Source organism: Phoenix dactylifera, chromosome 9, assembly GCF_051530095.1.
Source record: "Phoenix dactylifera cultivar Ajwa chromosome 9, Ajwa_hap1_PhDact_Kaust_v1.1, whole genome shotgun sequence".
Taxonomy (NCBI): domain Eukaryota; kingdom Viridiplantae; phylum Streptophyta; class Magnoliopsida; order Arecales; family Arecaceae; genus Phoenix; species Phoenix dactylifera.
The window spans coordinates 9,557,665-9,579,363 of NC_143198.1; the positions used below are offsets into that span (position 1 = coordinate 9,557,665).

The window sequence follows — 21,699 nt, forward strand, 5'->3', positions numbered from 1 at the left end:
TTCATTATGTTGAACATATAAATGGAACCAAAATTTGTGATTCATATACATTCTAACTTTGTCTTGGGAAAATAATAAACCCATTCTATTGTTTGAGGAGCCCTTCATTTCGTGATTTTTGATTTTTGGGTTGGTTAAGAAGTCTCTAAATCATTTGAAGGTGTCGCTTTTAAGTACTTTGGATGATAGATATCCAAACTTATAAAGCTCAAATGCTGTGGTCGCCTCATCTCCCTAAAATCCAATTTGTGTCCAAGCATCTCATTAATAACCAAAATTTTTTGTGGTGCCATCCGTACACCATAAAGTGCAATGCATCCTTGAATAGCTGCCATCAGAAGATGGATGACTATCAAATAATGTACGTGACTATTAAACAATGCACGCCATATATGACATGACGTGCACTTTTGGATTATTTTGTTTGATGGCTATTTATTTCTTGATGGCAGTCATCCAAAACTGCATAGTATTTTATGGTGTTGTGCGCGCCCTGTAGAGGATCCGTGCTCTTTTATTAATTTTTTTTTTTTTTGGACTGAGTTAGGTCAAAAAATATTTTGACCACGAACCATGAGGGATGTTAGTTTTTCCATAATTAAACTCATGAAAAGAGCCATATTTTAGAGATGAAGAGAATACCGACCGAGTAACATGGAATGCATTATGAAACCCAATTTCATACTTGGTGATGCTTGGTATACTTAAAAGCCCACCGCGGGACGCCAGAAACAGGCCCCACTGCCTATAAATTGGATCAAGAGCCCTCCGACAAACCGAGTCCCAGCGTCAACGCTTGTTAGGGTTTTCTCGGTCTCCGCGGCTCCTCGCCCTTCAGCTTCTTTGGGCGAGAAGCCCTTTTTACAATTCTTCTATGTTCCTTGATTTTTTTGATTTGATCTCTATTCTCTCCTTTCCTCCTGTTGGAAGATCTTATGCTAATTTCTTAGATTACATGGTCATCCATCGCTTCTCTGATATTTGCTAAGCTTTTCTATGGTTTCTGTTAGTGAATGATGTTGTTTTCATCCATTGTTTATTTTAGCTGTGTTTAAGGATGGCTTAATATTGCAATTGTTTGCTGTTGGATTTTGGATGCAACAAGGAATCTATCGTTAGGCCAAATGTTTCTCCTTCCTTTAGCTCCGAATCATCCTTTCTAGGGTTTCTTGGTGACAAGGTAGGTAAATTGCTTCAAATTTTTTTTTCCAATTTTATCGATATATTTCAACAATTTCTTCGATGACTTTTGCATTCTTTTTTTCTTTTCCTTTCTGTTTGTTGTGATTTGGTTTATGTATTCTATAGGCGTGATGTTGGATGATGAACTGAAACATTCGGATTCCCATTGATTTCCTTAAGATGATATTATTAACCAGCTACTTCTGACACATTATGCCAACTCCCTTCCATTACGAAGATAATGTTTCGTCAAAGTAAAGTTTGGATTTTTTATTTTTTTTGGTTATTTCTCTCATGCTCGTTGTTGACTTGGTCTTAAATTTCTACCTGCTTGTCTTTTTTTTCCTATTTTGGTAGCATATGGTTGTAATTCCACTATATTGAAAATTTTGATGAGCCTGTGATGTGAGAAAAATATATTTGCTACTCTTGATGGGGAAACCCATCTGATGACAATCTACCACCAAGATCTCTCAGGCCCTGGTTTCCATTACCCTATTCAAGTCTTCTTTTTTCGGTTAAAAATCTCATTTTTTTGTTTAATTTCTGTAAATACCACCTCCAGCTCACGCCACTCTCTTCCCTCCCTTTTCTCTCGAAAATCGAAACAACGTGGGTTTCTTTCTTGTGCTTCCAGCCATCCCCTATGCTCCCAGGCTCTACTTTCACAACCGATGCCCCGATCGCATCGGTCTCCTCCATCCGCCCATCTCGGAAGAAGAAGATTTGCATAAGAAGCTCTTCTTTTTTGCTCTAGGTCAAAGGTATGAATTCTTGGGCCTTCTCTCTTTCCCTTTTTATCGTTTTTGGTACTTCTTTTTGAGGTCTGAGTTCTTGGCCTTTTTTTTTGTTCGTCCTTGGTGCTTCTTCCTGAGGTATGGATTCTTGGTCTTCTCCTTTTTTTTGCTCGATCGTTTTTGGTGCTTCTGCTTGAGATTTTTTGTAAGAAATTTTTCTCTTCGACTCTGATCATTGTTTATGTTTCTCGGGATCGTACTTAGATATCTCTCCTCAGAAAATTTCGGTTTTCGACTTAGGATTTTAATGGGTGTTCCTCCATGCTTTTTATTTTTTTTTTAATTTTTTATTTTTCTAGACTAGAGTTTATAAGGAGAAAATAAGATTTCGATGCTTGGTATGTTGTGAGCTGTACTTCTAATCATCTAACGATTAGAGCTGTCAAAAGAGATCATGGATCACCTATGAATCCACTATCGCCACAGCTTCGATACCGTTTCATGTCATGATGAATCTTAATTTGATGATTAGTTGGATGATTAGAAGTACAACTCACAACATACCGAGCATCGTATTCTTATTCTTTCCTTATAAACTCTAATCCAGAGAAATAAAAAGAAATAAAAAAAAAATAAAAAGGATGGAGGAACACCCATTGAAATTTTAAGTCGAAAATTGAAATTTTTTGAGGAGAGATATTTAAGTATGATCCCGAGAAACATAAACAATGATCGGAGCCGAAGAAAAAAATTTCTTGCAAGAGATCTCAAGCAAAAGCACCAAGAACGATCGAGCAAAAAAAAAGGAGAAGGCTAAGAACCCATACCTCAGAAAGAAGCACCAAGAACGAACAAAAAAAAAAGGCTAATAACTCAGGCCTTAAGAAGAAGCACTAAGAACGATCAAAAGGGTTTTGGAGAAGGCCCAAGAATTCATAACTTTGACCCAGAGCAAAAAAAAAAGAGCTTCTTATGCAAATCTTCTTTTTCCGAGATGGGCGGATGGAGGAGACCGATGCGACTGGGGCATCGGTTGTGAAAGTAGAGCCTGAGAGCTTAGGGGATGGCCAGAAGGACAAGAAAGAAACCCACATTATTTCGACTTTCGAGAGAAAAGGGAGGGAAGAGAGTGGCATGAGCTGGAGGTGGTATTTATAGGCTATGATGGATACTATGTGAGTCGGTTATAAAGCCGTTACTTTGTATGGATTACTTATGCAAATAGCATGAACCAGATAGGTATACGATGTGAGTCATATAAAATACACGTAACTATGTATAGTTGTTTCTTTGACAAAGGCGATTTAAACAAGGAAGCGTCGACTATGGATCCGATTGGATATGGATCCAGGCCGAGCAGGTGCATGAATGTTCCAGCACACGAAGAATAACATGCCTGGTGCAAAGGAGGTTAGGCTTGCACTCTGATTTTTTTATTCGGCATTGTAGTGAACCTTGTTGGGGGTTGCTTGATGAGCCGGATATTTCATAATATATGATTTAGAGAGGTACCTAAAACTAGTCATGCTGATTAAATACAGGTGTCATGAATGCAAAAAAACCAATGAAGAGAAGGGGCATATATTGGATCAGGTTAAGTCACGTCTAGACTGATACCAATAAAACTTTTATCCAATCCCAACTTAGCCCACTTTTAGGTCAAAAAGTCAAAGCCCTATCATAACACATCTTAAAAGTATAAACCGAACTTGAAACCAAAAGCCAACCTAAGCTCCCTACATGGGAGACAACAAGAGAGAGAGAGCTTTGAGCCTCCATGTTTCTAGCCAATTTGAATAGAAAGTGGGGTAAAGGTTGACGATTACACCACCGCTCCACGGGTATGGTGATGGCTTTGTCTTAGATAAATAATAGTGACTGTTGAAATAAGCACAATCAATTAATTGCAGCCAGAAATCCCATCATAAGTAAACAAAAGGAACACAAAGCCATACCATGCATCCATATTTTGATGATGCGGCAGAGAACGATACCTTGATCGGATGGTTTAGACTAGTGATTGACTAACTGATTGGCCTTTGATGGTGGAATTAGTTATCTAACATGATTATGTTTAAGAAAATAAAAACACATTGCTAAAAAAATTAAAAAGAAAAGAAAAGCATACAATATCTTTTTTCTCTTTAGTATGGCTGAGAATAAGTGTACTTCAGCTTATGGGCCAAACTTTCACTGTCAAGCCAGTTTGTTTAACAATTTTGCGTGCTATTTCAAATTCAGGCCCGATCCGTTTGTCCTCCTTAACACCATACTTAATCGAATGCCTGTCATCGCCACATCATTACTCTGCATGTCACGCCATGCCTAGGCGGGGAATATGGTGCTTAAGTGATTAAATGCGGTCTTATTTCGCTAGAGAAAAATCCTTTTTATTTGAACATAGAGTAACTCCTTGATAAGAAAAAAAAGGGCTGCAACTCTTTCCATTAGACAACCAACATCTAGAAATAAATACAAATATAAAAAAATAAAAAATAGAAAGGTACTACAAATTGAAGTGCAAAAAAACATTAAAACATAAATGAGATAAAGGATAAATAAAATATCTATCAAATTCGAAATACATGCATGTGTAGGGTTGGATCAAATTTGGGGTAGGCTAAAAATCCTAAACTCATATTTGACCCATTTCGAATCAGACTTAGGAAAGTAAATCTATAGGGACTTATATCCAACATGCAAACTCATTCATATGATTTCACCTATTCAATTATATATTTCTAAAAGTAAAAACAACCAAGGATTGGAATAGGGGATTGAGCATCCAAATAATACACGTGCGTGTATAAAAGAGATATACATAAACTTGAAGTAACAAAATCCTAAAATCATATTTGACCCATTTAGAATTATACTTAGGAAAGTAAATTCATATAGACTTATATCCAATATGCAAACTCATTTATATGATTTCACCTATTCAATAGACAAGGATCAGGAATAGAGGATCATAGATTGAGCATCCAAATAATACACGTGTATGAGAAATATATATATGAAATTCTAGTAAAAAAATCATGATAAATCCTTAAACACTCTTGCACCCAACTTTTTTTATTATTCTTTATTTTTTACCAATCATTAATTGTATGACTTCTCTATTCATTTTGAATTTATGTTATCACTAATCTAGAAGTTTTAGAATTTTATGCACTATCTGTGATCCATAGCATTCAATAGGCTAAACCCAAAACTAACATATTATAATTGAGTTTGTGTCAACCAACCTAAATCCAATTCAGTTTTCAAAAACTTGCATCCAAGCATGTTTATTTTGGATAGGTTAGAAAATGATCAACAAGCTTGCATTAAAAATAGCCATATTGAGTAGATAGTATGGTATAGCGTGACCCGTTTAATTGATAAAGTTATTGAAAGCTGATAGCAATAACCTGATCTCTGTCCTGCTTCCATCATTATAAAGTTTATTGTCTTAATTAATTAGGTGTGATCTGAAAAATCCTCTCTTACTCTTTAAACAAGAAAGTTTAGATGGCTTATTAGTAAAACTTAAAAAATTAGGAGGAGCTGGCTAGATATATTTTACAAAATTATTCACCCTCCGTTGCCCCGGTGCGCCCTCAAAATCTTAGGAAGCTACAAATATCATGTTCCCTCAAACGACAGGACCTTATCTCTAGATACTCCGAGGAAAAAAAAAAAATGGAAGCGAGCTCCGCCGTTTTCTTCTTCTCCGTAAAACCCCTTCTCCCTTTCAACCTCTGCGGCTCTTCTCCCTCCTCCTCCTCTTCTTCTTCTTCTCCGAGACATCTCCTCGTCGTAAACTTCAAGCCAAGAACTATAAAATCCCTGATGTTTCCTCCGTCTTCTCGAGGTTCTCTTTCCCTTTCGCCACCCTTCGCCGTTGCTGAAGCCTTAGAGCAAGTAGCAGACACTTCGGATTCTCCGAGAGGGGCGTCGCACAAAATCGACAAGAACGGGAGATTTTGCAGCCCGAGAGCTGCACGAGAGCTTGCTCTGTGAGTTTGTGCACTTGTTTTGGCTCAAAGTTAGAGTCTTTGGGAGTTTGGTTGCTTGTCAGGTTTCTAATTGGAAGATTTTTTTTTTTTTTTTTGGACTGAGTTAGGTCAAAAAATATTTTGAACACGAACCATGAGGGATGTTAGTTTTTCCATAATTAAACACATGAAAAGAGTCATATTTTAGAGCGATAAAGAGAATACCGACCGAGTAACATGGAATGCATTATGAAACCCAATTTCATACTTGGTGATGCTTGGTATACTTAAAAGCCCACCGCGGGACACCAGAAACAGGCCCCACTGCCTATAAATTGGATCAAGAGCCCTTGAACAAACCGAGTCCCAGTGCCAACGCGTGTTAGGGTTTTGTCGGTCTCCGCGGCTGCTCGCCCTTCAGCTTCTTTGGGCGAGAAGCCCTTTTTACAATTCTTCTATGTTCCCTGATTTTTATGATTTGATCTCTATTCTCTCCTTTCCTCCTGTTGGAAGATCTTATGCTAATTTCTTAGATTACAGGGTCATACATCGCTTCTCTGATATTTGCTAAGCTTTTCTATGGTTTCTGTTAGTGAATGATGTTGTTTTCATCCATTGTTTATTTTAGCTGTGTTTAAGGATGGCCTAATATTGCAATTGGTTGCTGCTGGATTTTGGGTGCAGCAAGGAATCTATCGTTAGGCCAAATGTTTCTCCTTCCTTTAGCTCCGAATCATCCTTTCTAGGGTTTTTCGGTGACAAGGTAGGTAAATTGCTTCAATTTTTTTTCCAGTTTTATCGATATATTTCAACAATTTCTTCGATTACTTTTGCCTTCTTTTTTTCTTTTCCTTTCTGTTTGTTGTGATTTGGTTTATGTATTCTATAGGCGTGATGTTGGATGATGAAGAAAATCATTCGGATTCCCATTGATTTCCGTAAGATGATATTATTAACCAGCTACTTCTGAAACATTATGCCAGCTCACTTCCATTACGAAGATAACGTTTCGTCAAAGTAAAGTTTGGTTTTTGAATTTTTTTGGTTATTCCTCTCATGCTCGTTATCGACTTCGTTTTAAATTTCTACATGCTTGTCTTTCTTTTCTATTTTGGTAGCATATGGTTCGAATTCCACTCTATTGAAAATTTTAATGAGCCTGTGATGTGAGAAAAATATATTTGCTACTCTTGATGGTGAAACCCATCTGATGACAATCTACCACCAAGATCTCTGAGGCTCTGGTTTCCACTACCCTATTCAAGTCTTGTTTTTTCTGTTAAAAATCTCCTTTTTTTATTTAATTTCTGAATGTTTAAGATTTAAACTATGGTCGCATAGTATAAATGTCATCAGGTCTCAAAAAACACTCGCATAGTTTAGATACTTTCATGAGCCTGTGATGATAGAAAAATATTTGTTGCTCTTGATGGGTGACCCATCTGATGATCATCAACTACCAAGATCTCTGAGGTTCTGTTTCTTCTTTTTTCTGTTTAAAATCTCATTTTCTATTTAAATCTTGTTTGTGTAAAAATTTAAATTTTGTGACCATTTCATACTAGGATTTTAGAATACATGCTTGTTGGATTTAAATAGTTAGCTATCATTTTACATCTGGATCCGTATAACGTATTTTTAGACATGTCTTTTAAAAATTTTATATTTATAATTTCACAACCATAAGTTGATCAAGGTTTGAAAGATGAAAATTGATTAGTCGAATTTGAATTGATTTTACTGATTAGGCTGATAATTTTTAATTTTTTCACAGGTTGATGGTGCCAGTTAAGAATGTGGCACTTGTGGTGGATATATTCTTTATTTTCTAATAAAAATAAAAATTTTGGGGAAAGCGGTTGATTCTTTGAATTTGTTGTTACAACCACTCTCTCATCTTATCTGCACTCAACTTATAATGTTTGGAGAAATTAAATTGATTGAGGAATGAGACTGAACTTACTTCAGCATGCCATGCATTAGATATTGGATTATATGTTGAATGCTGCGGAATCTAACATTATCCTTCTATATATCTCTTCTAGTCAAAATGGGTCATAACTCATTTGAGTTTTTGTTCAAGTCATTTTTTTTATAATTTAGTTCAATCATAACATAGTCATATTTTAAGATGCAGAGCATAAAATGTTGACATTTGTATGGATTAAACCTTCTGTTTTTGGTAACTCTTTTCCAAAATGCGCAAATCCTACAATTGTTTGAAATATGATCAAACTCTTTCGACCCATCTCCCATCCATCTTATCTTGTCAGATTGGAGTAATCCACTAGTTTTTGCTTGTGATGACCATCTAAATGGTAAAATAATCTTTAATATGAATGGTTTGAAGTTTAGCACCATGTCGTGAAACATAATCTAGAGTTTTACATGAAAAATTGTAATGATTTAAATTGCAATGACAGTCCTTTATCCAATTTATACCTATGATGCCTGTCTAACTTGATGATCCCGATGGCTGATTTGAACTTTCTTTTTGCTAACCCTTTATTTGGATGCAGCAATATAAATCCATTGGAATCTATCCCATTTGTCTTGTCATCCACAGGTAGTCAGTTTTGATTTAAACTCAAAATGTTGCAAAATCTATTCAACCAACCAACCCAGATGGTGCAACCATCTTGTTATTTTAAAAAAAAATTGTGGGCAAATTTTGGTTATTTGTTAGCTGTTTGCTGATATTAAACTTTTGGAATGTAAAAATTATAGTCTTTATTGCATGCGCTAGAACGGTTGTTGATGCTACCAATCTTTGAGGCGCATTCCTATGAGCTCAATTTTCGAGATCAGCACACAATGAATGTAACCAATGGTAATGCACCTGGGTGAGTGGTGGCATGTAATGAATGTTACGGTTTCATAGTCTGGCTTGGACGATAGACAATTTGGCTCAAGCCAATAAAGTAGAAGAAAATTTTAGAGACATTCACTTTTTTAGAGAGTTGTATATTGATTTTTTCTTTTTGATACATTGTTGTTTTTTGATAATTTATTAAGATTAAGCTCAGTCCCATGGCATCTCATGGCTATTCTCCTTCTTGGATAAACGTTATATCAGTTAAGCCTAGTTTAGTCCAATAAACTTGTCCCCTTATCATGAAGCTTAGACTAATTGAGAGCCCATTTGATATTGTTTTCATTTTTTATTTCTATTTTCAAAATCCCAAGAAGAAAGCACAATAGACAAACAACCTGCATGATATAAACCATTTTGCATTTTCAAATTTGTTTGATAAAAACTTTCTCAGACTTTGGAAACATAAACTTATTGCTTTCGAAAATAAATGAAAATATAATGAACGTATAGTTTGAGTCTCATGGGAATGCTGTCAGCCACATCAAGCTCCATGCTACTTTTTGCTAATTTGTGGATAAAGAAAGTCACAAAAATGATAATAGTATCAAACAGATCCATAGCGTTTAAGCTAGTATAGCATTTTGGTTTGGTAACCATGACTTGCTTTCTTTGATAATTGCTATGCGTACTCTAGAGTTGTATTCTAGAGTTTTTATGTTATTGGTTGATGAATTGTCTTGCTTTTCAAGGCTTAGTTACCAACCTTCCATTCAATAGTTGATCATAAAATCTAGCTCGCAGCTTTTCAATAGATTTGCAAGGGCGCTCTGGTGGAGAACCTCCGAAGGAGGAGGAGGTGGAGAACCTTCGGAGGCACTTCGCGATGGTCCTCAAGTTGTCGGAGGACCAATCAAAGCCGGTAGGCAGCCTTGGGAGAAAGTTGCAGTCGTTATTTGGAGCCTTGGTCGATGGGTTCTGTTGAAGTGGGTGCCTCGTGAGGTGGTGGCGCACGGAAAGCTTTAGTATGAGGTGGAGGTGTCTCCCCTTGCCGACGACCATTTGGTGGTTAGGTTCAAATTGGAGGACGAACGGGACACACTCTATTCGGTGGCCCTTAGGTGGTGGCGGGTGAGCTGTTGGCGGTGGAGCCATAGGTTCCTGTCTTCATCCCTAGCTTGGACATTGTCAAATCGGCGGAGGTGTGGCTGTGGATGTTGAAGCTCCTGGTGGAATACTGAGACAAGGATATAATCTTGCAGATCACCTCAGCTGTAGTTCAATCGTTAGTCATGGATGGCTTTACCGACTAGTTGAAGAAGTTGGAGCTAGGGTTAAGGTGGCCATTGATGCCAATGAGCTGTTGATGCCGGAGATTCAAGTTAAGAGGAGGAATAAGGTTTTGGGGTGGCCTTTCATGTACGAGAATGTTCCAGATTTCTGCTACCATTGTGCGTGAATAGGGCATGCAGATGAAGAGTGAAATTTCCAGTGTCGGAGCTAGCGGTGGAGTTGTAAGATTTGCAGGAGCGTTCAAGGTCCATGGCTCCAATGGTGGTGGAGGTAGGCGGAGGCTAGGGGATTGGTGGCGAACTTGATACCAGCTTGGACGAGCAAGGTTTGAGGCCTATTTTTGGCCCTTGGCTGACGATTGCGAGGATCAGCCCGTAAAGGGCTATGAAGGGACTGCCGAGGATGAGGAAGATGACTGAGTAACCCTGGAGTTGTCAAGGCTGGGTTCCTCTTCCTCACGGGTGAGCTTCCCCTCCAATCGTCCTAGTTTTCTTAGCTCGTCGTCGAACTCGAATGGGTGGCAGAAGTCGACGAAGGTAGTGCATCAGCGATCGCCCTTGAAGGATTGGGTGATCGTTGATGGCGATGACTCGGGTGCCGTGGATGAGCAAGGTTGGAGGCCTATTTTTGGCCCTTGCTTGACGATTGCGAAAATCCGACCATCATAGCTTTGAAGGGGTTGTTGAGGATGAGGAAGATGACCGTGTAACCCCGAAGTTGTCAGGGTCGAGTTCCTCGTCCTCACGACCGAGCTTCCCCTCCAACCGTCCTAGTTTTCTTAGCTCGTCATCGGACTCGAATGGGTGGCAGAAGCCGACGAAGGTAGTGCATCGGCGATTGTCCTCGAAGGACCAGGTGTTAGTTGATAGCGATGACTCGGGTGCTATGGCAACTTAGGTGGGGATCCGAATCGGGTCAGGGTTCGACCTGTTGAGAGACTCGACTGACTCGATTGAGGAGACTGGCGGGGCCGGGCCACGGATGAGCTATCTGGTGCATGAAGCTGTAGGAGGGCAAGCAAGCCCCCCCTTTATTTCCTCATTTAGGAGACTGATTCGGATGTATGGCCCGGTCTTTTTTTTTTTTTGTGTGAAATCCAGCTTTCTTGAGACAGCCTCCTTCAAACACGGCGTCGGTTTCTAGCGACCTGGGATTCTTATGTCATTGAATCACTAGGTTTATTGGGGGGTATCATTGTTTTGTGGAAGCGGGATGTAGCCACTGTGGATTTTTTCTATAAGTGCCCCCAGTAAGTTGTAATAGTAATTTTGGAACATAATGAACCTCCTTTGATTTTGTCGAATGTGTGTTCTAGTACTGACTACAAAGTGAGGAAGGCCCTATGGGGCGAGGTGACTAATCTTGTTGCACAAGGTATTCTGACCTTGATTGCTGGTGATTTTAACTACATCTAGGGGCCCATGGACAAGAGAGGAGGCAATGCCTATAGTGACAAAGTAGAAAGAAGGGAGTTTCATGACTTCATGGGGGCTAATGGGTTGGTGGATCTTGGCTTCTTTGGATTGAGGTTTACTTGGTACAACAACCATTTTGGTCATGCCAGAGTATGGCAGAGGATTGATAGGGTTATAGCCTCGACGAGTTGGATTCAACACTTTTCTGTCTATTAGGTTTATCACCTTTTTCGGATCGCTTCATATCATTGTCTGCTCTTGATTAGCATTGTTTCTAACACTTGTCACCACAACCCATTTCGCTTTGAGAAGATATAGTTGTCGAATCCAAAGTCTTGGGACATCGTCTGTGGGGTGTGGGGGATTTGGTGCGGGGGATGCTATGTGGAGGGTCACCTACAAATTGGAGCTCACTAAGTGGAGGTTGCGAAGATAGAACTGGAAGGTGGCGGGTGATACTTTAGAAGTTTCAATGAGGTGATGCATTTGTTGCTGACTTTTAGGGAATAGAGGATAATAGTGGGTCTTGTTAGAGGAGGAGCTAGCTAATCTTCGACGAAAACGTGCTACACATCATATTTTTTTGCGGCATGTGGAGGTATTATGGCGGTATAAGTCAAGAGTTCCGTGGATTACAGAAGGGGACATGAACATTAGGTTCGTCCTCCGATCTACCATCATCAAGAGATAGAGAAACTTGGTCCGATTGTTGAGAGATAAGACTGGCAAAGTGTGGAGGAGGAGAGCGGGGTTAGATAGGTGTTGTTCGATTTTTTCAGATCCAGGTGGATGGAGGGCTGCGATCGAGAGGTGGCCAACTATTTTTTGCCCCTAGATGTTGGGGTTGGGGAAGCAGAGAATGCTAGACTTGTCGAGCCGGTCTTGGAGATCGAGGTGGTGGGGAGGGGCATTTTGGGCCTTGGCGGAGGATAAGCCCACCGCGGTACACCACTCAATCTCCTCCGATTACAACAAAAATGTACAAACATGAAGATGCTCACAAACCAAGAGAGACATTTTGATGCTCCTATCTACTGAGTAATACCCACTGAGTAATATGGATGCATTATGGATGCATTATGAAACCCAATTTCATACTTGGTGATGCTTAGTATACTTGAAAGCCCACCGCGGGACACCAGAAACAGGCCCCACTGCCTATAAATTGGATCAAGAGCCCTCCGACAAACCTAGTTGTGATTCCATAGGCTATTCAAATTTTCTTCTTTTTAGGAACTAAACAATCTTATATCGCTGCAGTGAACCTAATGTATACCTTGGTAACTCTCAGCTTAATGTACTCTACTTATGCCTTGTTTTACTTCCAGCTTATGGATCATGCCTATGTTTTCTGTGGTATAGTTTCTCCTCTGCATATATATGCACACCCATTTAATTCTCCAGAAATTGGATGGAGAGAAACTTTTAACTGTTTCATTATGGAAGCAGAAGCCTACGTCTCATAACATTCCTAATGCAGGATCAGCCTGCAGCAAGAATTTTGGAGCTCTGCATTCTTCACCTTGCAATGGCAGAAGTAACAGTGATAGGAACAAGGCCCCAGATTGTCATAAATGAGGTCAGTTATCCTCCCCCTTCAGCCTACCTAGTGGGTTTTACCTTATCATCTTACTCATTATTTGAGTGTCTTTCGCGAAGGCGGTTGATCTTGCAAAACGATTCTATGATGGCTGTGCTCCTAGGATTATCAATGGATGCCTCTGGACTTTTGTCAAAGATTTCAGTGCAATGGATGCTGTTCAGTCTTTGGAATCATCAAAAGCTTGAAATTTAAGGACATCTTTATAGCAGATCGGAGTGGAAGCAGCGGCAAAAGTTAAAGAAATCCTCATTCTGTTTGTTAAAGCCTAACAGTCATGTAAAGTGGGAGTAGGGAAAACTGCAGGTTAATTGTGGTGATCAAAAGGACTTGATAAATTTCCATTGGTTACTGGGAGAACCAAGAAGGGTGAGGAGAAAACGAAATGTACTTAGCCTTAGAAATGAATCACGAGATCCATATTTTTTACGCATGATTAGAACCTTTAGTTTTATTTTGATTGTGCCCACATCTGTATTACAAAATAATTCACACGAATGCATTGTAGATTCTGAGTTTTTGTATTACTGATACCAAATTCACATATTTGCATTTTGTTGTACAAGTTATATTGTAAGATGTGGTGAGCTAGAAGAACTTCCCAACTAAATAACTAATGTAGTTATTTTATAAGAGAGATGTGTTTTTTTTTATTTTTATTTTTTTCATTATGGAAGAGTCGTAGGTTTTGAATATTCTTGGGTTTTGTTCTTCTCTCTTGCCAAATATTAAGAATTTCAATAACCATCTGAAAGAAAGATATGGCTTTGTGATTCTGAGGGCATAACATATATCCATGTCAATATACAAAATGAGCGAGTCAAGACGAAGATCCATACGCTTCATTATGTTGAACATATAAATGGAACCAAAATTTGTGATTCATTTACATTCTAGCTTTGTCTTGGGAAAAAATAAACCCATTCTATTGTTTGAGGAGCCCTTCATTTCGTAATTTTTTGGTTGGTTAAGAAGTCTCTAAATCATTTGAAGGTGTCGCTTTTAAGTACTTTGGATGATAGATATCCAAACTTACAAAGCCCAAATGCTGTGGTCGCCTCATCTACCTAAAATCCAATTTGTGTCCAAGAATCTCATTAACAACTAAAATTTTTTGTGGTGCCTATCCGTACACCGTAAAGTGCAATGCATCCCTGAATAGCTGCCATCAGAAGATGGATGACTATCAAACAATGTACGTGACTATCAAACAATGCACGCCATATATGACATGACGTGCACTTTTGGATTATTTTGTTTGATGGCTATTTATTTCTTGATGGCAGTCATCCAAAACTGCACAGTATTTTATGGTGTTGTGCGCGCCCTGCAGAGGATCCGTGCTCTTTTATTAATTTTTGTTTTTTTGGACTGAGTTAGGTCAAAAAATATTTTGAACACGAACCATGAGGGATGTTAGTTTTTCCATAATTAAACTCATGAAAAGAGTCATATTTTAGAGATGAAGAGAATACCGACCGAGTAACATGGAATGCATTATGAAACCCAATTTCATTCTCAGTGATGCTTGGTATACTTAAAAGCCCACCGCGGGACACCAGAAACAGGCCCCACTACCTATAAATTGGATCAAGAGCCCTCCGACAAACCGAGTACCAGCGCCAACGCTTGTTAGGGTTTTCTCGGTCTCCGCGGCTGCTCGCCCTTTAGCTTCTTTGGGCGAGAAGCCCTTTTTACAATTCTTCTATGTTCCCTGATTTTTTTGATTTGATCTCTATTCTCTCCTTTCCTCCTGTTGGAAGATCTTATGCTAATTTCTTAGATTACAGGGTCATACATCGCTTCTCTGATATTTGCTAAGCTTTTCTATGGTTTCTGTTAGTGAATGATGTTGTTTTCGTCCATTGTTTATTTTAGCTGTGTTTAAGGATGGCCTAATATTGCAATTGTTTGCTGCTGGATTTTGGGTGCAGCAAGGAATCTATCGTTAGGCCAAATGTTTCTCCTTCCTTTAGCTCCGAATCATCCTTTCTAGGGATTTTCGGAGACAAGGTAGGTAAATTGCTTCAAATTTTTTTTCCAGTTTTATCGATATATTTCAACAATTTCTTCGATTACTTTTGCGTTCTTTTTTTCTTTTCCTTTCTGTTTGTTGTGATTTGGTTTATGTATTCTATAGGCGTGATGTTGGATGACGAACTGAAACATTCGGATTCCCATTGATTTCCTTAAGATGATATTATTAACCAGCTACTTCTGACACATTATGCCAACTCCCTTCCATTACGAAGATAACATTTCGTCAAAGTAAAGTTTGGATTTTTGATTTTTTTTGGTTATTTCTCTCATGCTCGTTATTGACTTCGTTTTAAATTTCTACATGCTTCTCTTTTTTTTTGCTATTTTGGTAACATATAGTTGTAATTCCACTATATTGAAAATTTTGATGAGCCTGTGATGTGAGAAAAATATATTTGCTACTCTTGATGGGGAAACCCATCTGATGACAATCTACCACCAAGATCTCTCAGGCCCTGGTTTCCATTACCCTATTCAAGTCTTCTTTTTTTGGTTAAAAATCTCATTTTTTTATTTAATTTCTGTAAATACCACCTCCAGCTCACGCCACTCTCTTTTCTCCCTTTTCTCTCGAAAATCGAGACAACGTGGGTTTCTTTCTTGTGCTTCCAGCCATCCCCTAAGCTCCCAGGCTCTACTTTCACAACCGATGCCTTGGTCGGATCGGTCTCCTCCATCCGCCCATCTCGGAAGAAGAAGATTTGCATAATAAGCTCTTCTTTTTTGCTCTGGGTCAAAGGTATGAATTCTTGGGCTTTCTCCCTTTCCCTTTTTATCGTTTTTGTTGCTTCTTTTTGAGGTCTGAGTTCTTGGCCTTTTTTTTTTTGTTCGTTCTTGGTGCTTCTTCCTGAGGTATGGATTCTTGGTCTTCTCCTTTTTTTTGCTCGATCGTTTTTGGTGCTTCTGCTTGAGATCTTTTGTAAAAAATTTTTCTCTTCGGCTTTGATCATTGTTTATGTTTCTTGGGATCATACTTAGATATCTCTCCTCAGAAAATTTCGGTTTTCGACTTTGGATTTTAATGGGTGTTCCTCCATGCTTTTTATTTTTTTATTTCTTTTTATTTTTCTAGACTAGAGTTTATAAGGAGAAAATAAGATTTCGATGCTTGGTATGTTGTGAGCTGTACTTCTAATCGTTGTCAAAAGAGATCATGGATCACCTATGGATCCACTATCGCCACAGCTTCGATACCGTTTCATGTCATGACGAATCTTAATTTGATGATTAGTTGGAGGATTAGAAGTACAACTCACAACATACCGAGCATCGTATTCTTATTTTCCCCTTATAAACTCTAGTCTAGAAAAGTAAAAAGAAATAAAAAGAAATAAAAAAAATAAAAAGGATGGAGGAACACCCATTGAAATTTTAAGTCGAAAATTGAAATTTTTTGAGGAGAGATATCCAAGTATGATCCTGAGAAACATAAACAATGATCGAAGCCAAAGAGAAAAATTTCTTGCAAGAGATCTCAAGCAAAAGCACCAAGAACGATCGAGCAAAAAAAAAGGAGAAGGCCAAGAATCCATACCTCAAGAAGACGCACCAAGAACGAACAAAAAAAAAGGCTAATAACTCAGACCTTAAGAAGAAGCACTAAGAACGATCAAAAGGGAAAGGGAGAATGTTCAAGAATTCATACCTTTGACCCAGAGCAAAAAAGAAGAGCTTCTTTTGTAAATCTTCTTCTTTCGAGATGGGCTGATGGAGGAGAGCGATGCGACTGGGGCATCGGTTGTGAAAGTAGAGCCTGAGAGCTTAGGGGATGGTCGGAAGGACAAGAAAGAAACCCACATTATTTCGACTTTCGAGAGAAAAGGGAGGGAAGAGAGGGGCATGAGCTGGAGGTGGTATGTATAGGCTATGACGGATACTATGTGAGTCGGTTATAAAGCCGTTACTTTGTATGGATTACTTATGCAAATAGCATGAACCGGACAAGCTATATGATGTGAGTCATATAAAATACACGTAACTATGTATAGTTGTTTCTTTGACAAAGGCGATTTAAACAAGCGTCGACTATGGATCCGATTGGAGATGGATCCAGGCCGAGCAGGTGCATGAATGTTCCCGCACACGCAGAATAACATGCCTGGTGCAAAGGAGGTTAGGCTTGCACTCTGATTTTCTTATTCGGCGTTGTAGTGAACCTTGTTGGGGGTTGCTTGATGAGCAGGATATTTCATAATATATGATTTAGAGAGGTACCTAAAACTAGTCATGCTGATTAAATACAGGTGTCATGAATGCAAAAAAACCAATGAAGGGATGGGGCATATATTGGATCAGGTTAAGTGACGTCTAGACTGATATCAATAAAACTTTTATCCAATTCCGACTTAGCCCACTTTTAGGTCAAAAAGTCAAAGCCCTATCATAACACATCTTAAAAGTACAAACCGAACTTGAAAACAAAAGCCAACCTAAGCTCCCTACATGGGAGACAACAAGAGAGAGAGAGCTTTGAGCCTCCATGTTTCTAGCCAATTTGAATAGAAAGTGGGGTAAAGGTTGACGATTACACCACCGCCCACGGGTATGGTGATGGCTTTGTCTTAGATAAATAATAGTGACCGTTGAAATAAGCACAATCAATTAATTGTAGCCAGAAATCCCATCATAAGTAAACAAAAGGAACACAAAGCCATACCAGGCATCCATATTTTGATGATGCGGCAGAGAACGATACCTTGATCGGATGGTTTAGACTAGTGATTGACTAACTGATTGGCCTTTGATGGTGGAATTAGTTATCTAACATGATTATGTTTAAGAAAATAAAAACACATTGCTAAAAAAATTAAAAAGAAAAGAAAAGCATACAATATCTTTTTTCTCTTTAGTATGGCTGAGAATAAGTGTACTTCAGCTCATGGGCCAAACTTTCACTGTTTGGTACAAATCATCAAGCCAGTTTGTTTAACAATTTTGCGTGCTATTTCAAATTCCTGGTCCGTTTGTCCTCCTTAACACCATACTTAATCGAATGCCTGTCATCGCCACATCATTACTCTGCATGTCACGCCATGCCTAGGCGGGGAATATGGTGCTTAAGTGATTAAATGTGGTCTTATTTCGCTAGAGAAAAATCCTTTTATTTGAACATAGTATACACGAGTAAATCAAGTGGTGTTGGATATGCATTGGTTTATAGATATATGCTCCTGTGTGCTACCAAGATTCTCTATATGAATCATCATCAAATTAGGAAAAAAATTATAAATTTAAAACTGATTCATCACCATATGCTAAATAAAACATCTACAACCTATAAGTTTATAATCCATTTCGAGACTTTAGAATTAAAGACCAAGGATACAAGATATAGGTTTAGGAGAGAAGAAGATCGAGAGAGGGAAAGTAGAGTCAGTCGCTGGAAACAAACTAGGTTGTCGGTGGCCCGGTCAGATTGAGCCCACTCAGTTGCAACTTGAAACCAATCAGTTCGTTTAGAGCTCAGCCTAAGCCCGGCCCAAGTCCCAGCAAAGATTATTCAGAACTATAGGTAATTTCTCCCTCCCAATCGGGTTCGGTTGGAACCTGTGGAGTGATTGATTGAAACCCTATTTGATTTTGATGAGCTCAAAGCATTTGAGTATATCTTATATTTTACTAATGAATTCAATTGAGTGTTTCAGTGAAAATCTTGTCTAAATGTCTCTAGACTTGGCTCAAGATATTTTGGATAAGGTATGAAGTCAGATTGAACCAAAGTCTGAGACTCGAGTCGACTCCAGGATATTACGAGTCGACTCCAAGCGTATCAGAATCACTGGCACGGGCTCGAGTCGACTCCAGACCAGTACGAGTCGACTCCGACTGAGAACAGACAGACGAACAGAAAGCATCAACTCAAAACCTGTCAGCGAGTCGACTCCTGAAGTGCGCGAGTCGACTCCGATGCTTACCGAGTCGACTCCGGAGTAATATGAGTCGACTCCAAGAAGCTACAGACAGAAAAGTCAGAGAGCGTTATTTCGACCCTGAGATTCGAGTCGACTCCTGTGGAACGCGAGTCGACTCCGATGGTTGGCAGGTCGACTCCAAAGAAAGCGAGAGTCGACTCTCAGTGGTACACAAAGAAAAAGTCAGAGAGGAGTTTTCGGACTCTGAGATTCGAGTCGACTCCCGCAATACACGAGTCGACTCCAAGGCAGCGCTCCACCAAAAAGACAGAAGGCCAAGTTTCGGAAACTGAGAGCCGAGTCGACTCCAGAGAAGTTCGAGTCGACTCCAAGACTGGACGAGCCAAAAGACAGAAGATCGGGAGTTCGGGCTCTGAGCGCCGAGTCGACTCCCAGGATTATCGAGTCGACTCGAGTGGGCCAAGTTGAAAATTGGCTCCGTGGATTTCATGAGATGAGCCGACTCCGAAAATGCCAAGTCAGCTCCAGAAGTTGGCGAGTCGACTCCGGGTCAAGACGAGTCGACTCCCAGTCGAAGAGGCTACTTTAATTCAAATTCGGAACAGTTGCCGAGTCGACTCCTGATCGCGCGAGTCGACTCCGACCCCAACGGACATATTGTCAGGTTGTGCAGAGTGTGCAGAACGGGCAGAAAAAGGTGTCTAACGGCTAGTTTCCATGGGGGATGGCTTAAATAGCCACAGAGGACTGTAGCAAAGTAGAGAAGCACCATTCCATTCAAAGAGATCAAGCCTTCATTCTCTGCAAGTTGGTTTTCAACGAAAAGAGGGAAGAGCGGCATTAACTCCATCCAACTTCCTCTTCCCAGCATTTAAAGAAGACTCCTCCTGCATTCAAGTCGACCAGACATTCAAGAGGAGACCCGAAGTTCAAGAAGCCCTACTCAACTCCAACTCAAACGTGTTTGAGGGCTTCTAACCTCTCTTCAGTTTATATTGTTATTTATCTGCTTTTGAGAAGCTTTGTTTTCTGTTTGTCCCTTTTATTTATATCTTGTCTTTGCTTGGTTCAATCGGGGGATTGAATCAAGGGTATAGAGGTTGGTTGGTGAGCCGAGTGTAAAACCAACGTGTGTAAGGGTTCGATTGTGATCCCGGAAAAACAATCGGGGTGGTTCTAGTCGGTGAGCCAGGGAAAACCGACCGAGTTCGTTGTGAGCTCGTAAAACAACAAGTTTGGTTGTGAGCTTGTAAAACAACCGGCTGTAATCCAAGGGGTTATAGTGAATTCCCAAGTGAGACTTGGGGAGTGGACGTAGGAGCAAGGGTTAGCTCCGAACCACTATAAAACATTGTGTTTGTGATTGATTGCCTCTCTCTATTTCTCTCATTTCATTCACAGCACATATAAACGAATCAATCATCACGCTAAAGCTTTAATTAGTCATCCACAAACGTTTTAAATAGCTAAGTTATTTTAAAACCCAATTCACCCCCCCTCTTGGGTTGTCTATCTGGGCAACAAGTGGTATCAGAGCCTAAACTCTTCTACCTTAGAGTCAAAGATCAAAATGACAACCCCATTTGGATCTTCCCACATTGAGGGTCAGTCCACCCAAAGACCCCCTTTCTTTAATGGATCCGACTACTCATATTGGAAGGCTAGGATGAGAATATTTATCCAAGCCCAAGATTATGAGATGTGGACCATTATAGTGAATGGACCATACATCCCATCCATCTATGTAGAGGGTGTCAATGTACCCAAACTAGAAAAGGATTGGGATGACCATGACTTTAGGAAGGCACAACTCAATGCGAAAGCAATGAATGTGCTCTATTGTTCACTAGATAGGAATGAATTCAATAGAGTCTCTACTTGCAATTCTGCAAAAGAGATTTGGGATAGACTTGAAGTGACCCATGAGGGCACGAATCAAGTCAAAGAATCCAAAATAAATATATTGGTTCATAAGTATGAACTATTTAAAATGGATTCTAATGAATCAATCACATGCATGTTCACTAGGTTTACTGACATTGTCAATGGCCTAAAAAGCCTTGGCAAAAATTATACTAACAGTGATCTTGTCAGAAAAATTCTTCGCTGTCTACCAAGGTCATGGGAAGCCAAGGTGACGGCAATCCAAGAAGCTAAGGACTTGAACAGGCTTCCACTTGAAGAGCTCCTTGGATCCCTAATGACTCACGAGCTAACAATGAAGCAGCACAGCGAAGAAGAGTCCTCCCATAAGAAAAAGGTAATAGCTCTTAAATCTACATCATCTAACAAAGATCTGTCTTGCAGTAGCAGCAGTGAAGAAGAAGATCATGAGGGAGATGATGATGAGGCTCTCCTCGTGCGCAAGTTCAGAAAATTCATCAACAACAAGAAGTCCTATCATCAAAGGAGAGGCCCCTCAAATTCCTATCGGAAGGATAAAGGTAAGGAAAGGAAAAATGAGGGGATTGGGTGTTATGAGTGCAAGAAACCGGGGCACATCCGAGCTGAGTGTCCCTTACTAAAGAAGGGGAGCAAATACAAGAAGAAGAAAGCTCTCGTCACCACCCTATCGGACTCCGACTCATCATCATCATCATCGGATGATGAACAAGAAGAAAAGGCCAATTTCTGCTTCATGGCCAATGAAAATGAGGTAACGTCCGAATCGCATCTAGATTTTACATTTGATGAATTGTATGATGCATTTAATGAACTAATGATTGAATATAAGGCCATAAATCTTAAGAATAAAGAGCTAAAGATAG

General features: G+C 39.5%; 1 protein-coding gene and 7 non-coding genes across 33 annotated transcripts in view; all 8 read left to right on the plus strand.

The window, feature by feature from the left end:
* The first annotated feature begins 1,313 nt into the window (after window positions 1-1,313).
* On the plus strand, window positions 1,314-1,394 carry LOC120112691 (small nucleolar RNA R12). Its single transcript, XR_005514262.1, has one exon. It is a non-coding gene; the product is annotated as a small nucleolar RNA R12 (small nucleolar RNA).
* Window positions 1,395-1,577: 183 nt separating this feature from the next.
* LOC120112653 (small nucleolar RNA SNORD24) lies at window positions 1,578-1,662 on the plus strand. The gene has a single exon (XR_005514228.1). It is a non-coding gene; the product is annotated as a small nucleolar RNA SNORD24 (small nucleolar RNA).
* A 3,849-nt stretch (window positions 1,663-5,511) lies between these two features.
* The window catches only part of LOC120112477 (uncharacterized), a 29,165-nt gene continuing 12,977 nt past the window's right edge, over window positions 5,512-21,699 (plus strand). The window contains exons 1-6 of one of the 26 annotated variants that reach the window (XR_016396396.1): window positions 5,514-5,920; window positions 6,584-6,662; window positions 8,419-8,465; window positions 12,869-12,998; window positions 13,079-14,810; window positions 14,954-15,501. Coding sequence is in view for 3 of the 26 variants with exons in the window: in XM_089925309.1 (XP_089781435.1) it covers window positions 5,604-5,920; window positions 6,584-6,662; window positions 8,419-8,465; window positions 12,869-12,998; window positions 13,079-13,207 (702 nt within the window). In the remaining 23 variants the exon portion in view is untranslated. The other 25 variants (XM_089925309.1, XR_016396409.1, XR_016396412.1 and 22 more) reach the window with 25 other exon arrangements.
* On the plus strand, window positions 6,794-6,874 carry LOC113461329 (small nucleolar RNA R12). Its single transcript, XR_003383543.2, has one exon. It is a non-coding gene; the product is annotated as a small nucleolar RNA R12 (small nucleolar RNA).
* LOC113461328 (small nucleolar RNA SNORD24) lies at window positions 7,056-7,140 on the plus strand. The gene has a single exon (XR_003383542.3). It is a non-coding gene; the product is annotated as a small nucleolar RNA SNORD24 (small nucleolar RNA).
* LOC148702440 (small nucleolar RNA SNORD24) lies at window positions 7,294-7,375 on the plus strand. The gene has a single exon (XR_015969215.1). It is a non-coding gene; the product is annotated as a small nucleolar RNA SNORD24 (small nucleolar RNA).
* LOC113461799 (small nucleolar RNA R12) lies at window positions 15,165-15,245 on the plus strand. The gene has a single exon (XR_003384074.3). It is a non-coding gene; the product is annotated as a small nucleolar RNA R12 (small nucleolar RNA).
* On the plus strand, window positions 15,430-15,514 carry LOC120112639 (small nucleolar RNA SNORD24). The gene has a single exon (XR_005514213.2). It is a non-coding gene; the product is annotated as a small nucleolar RNA SNORD24 (small nucleolar RNA).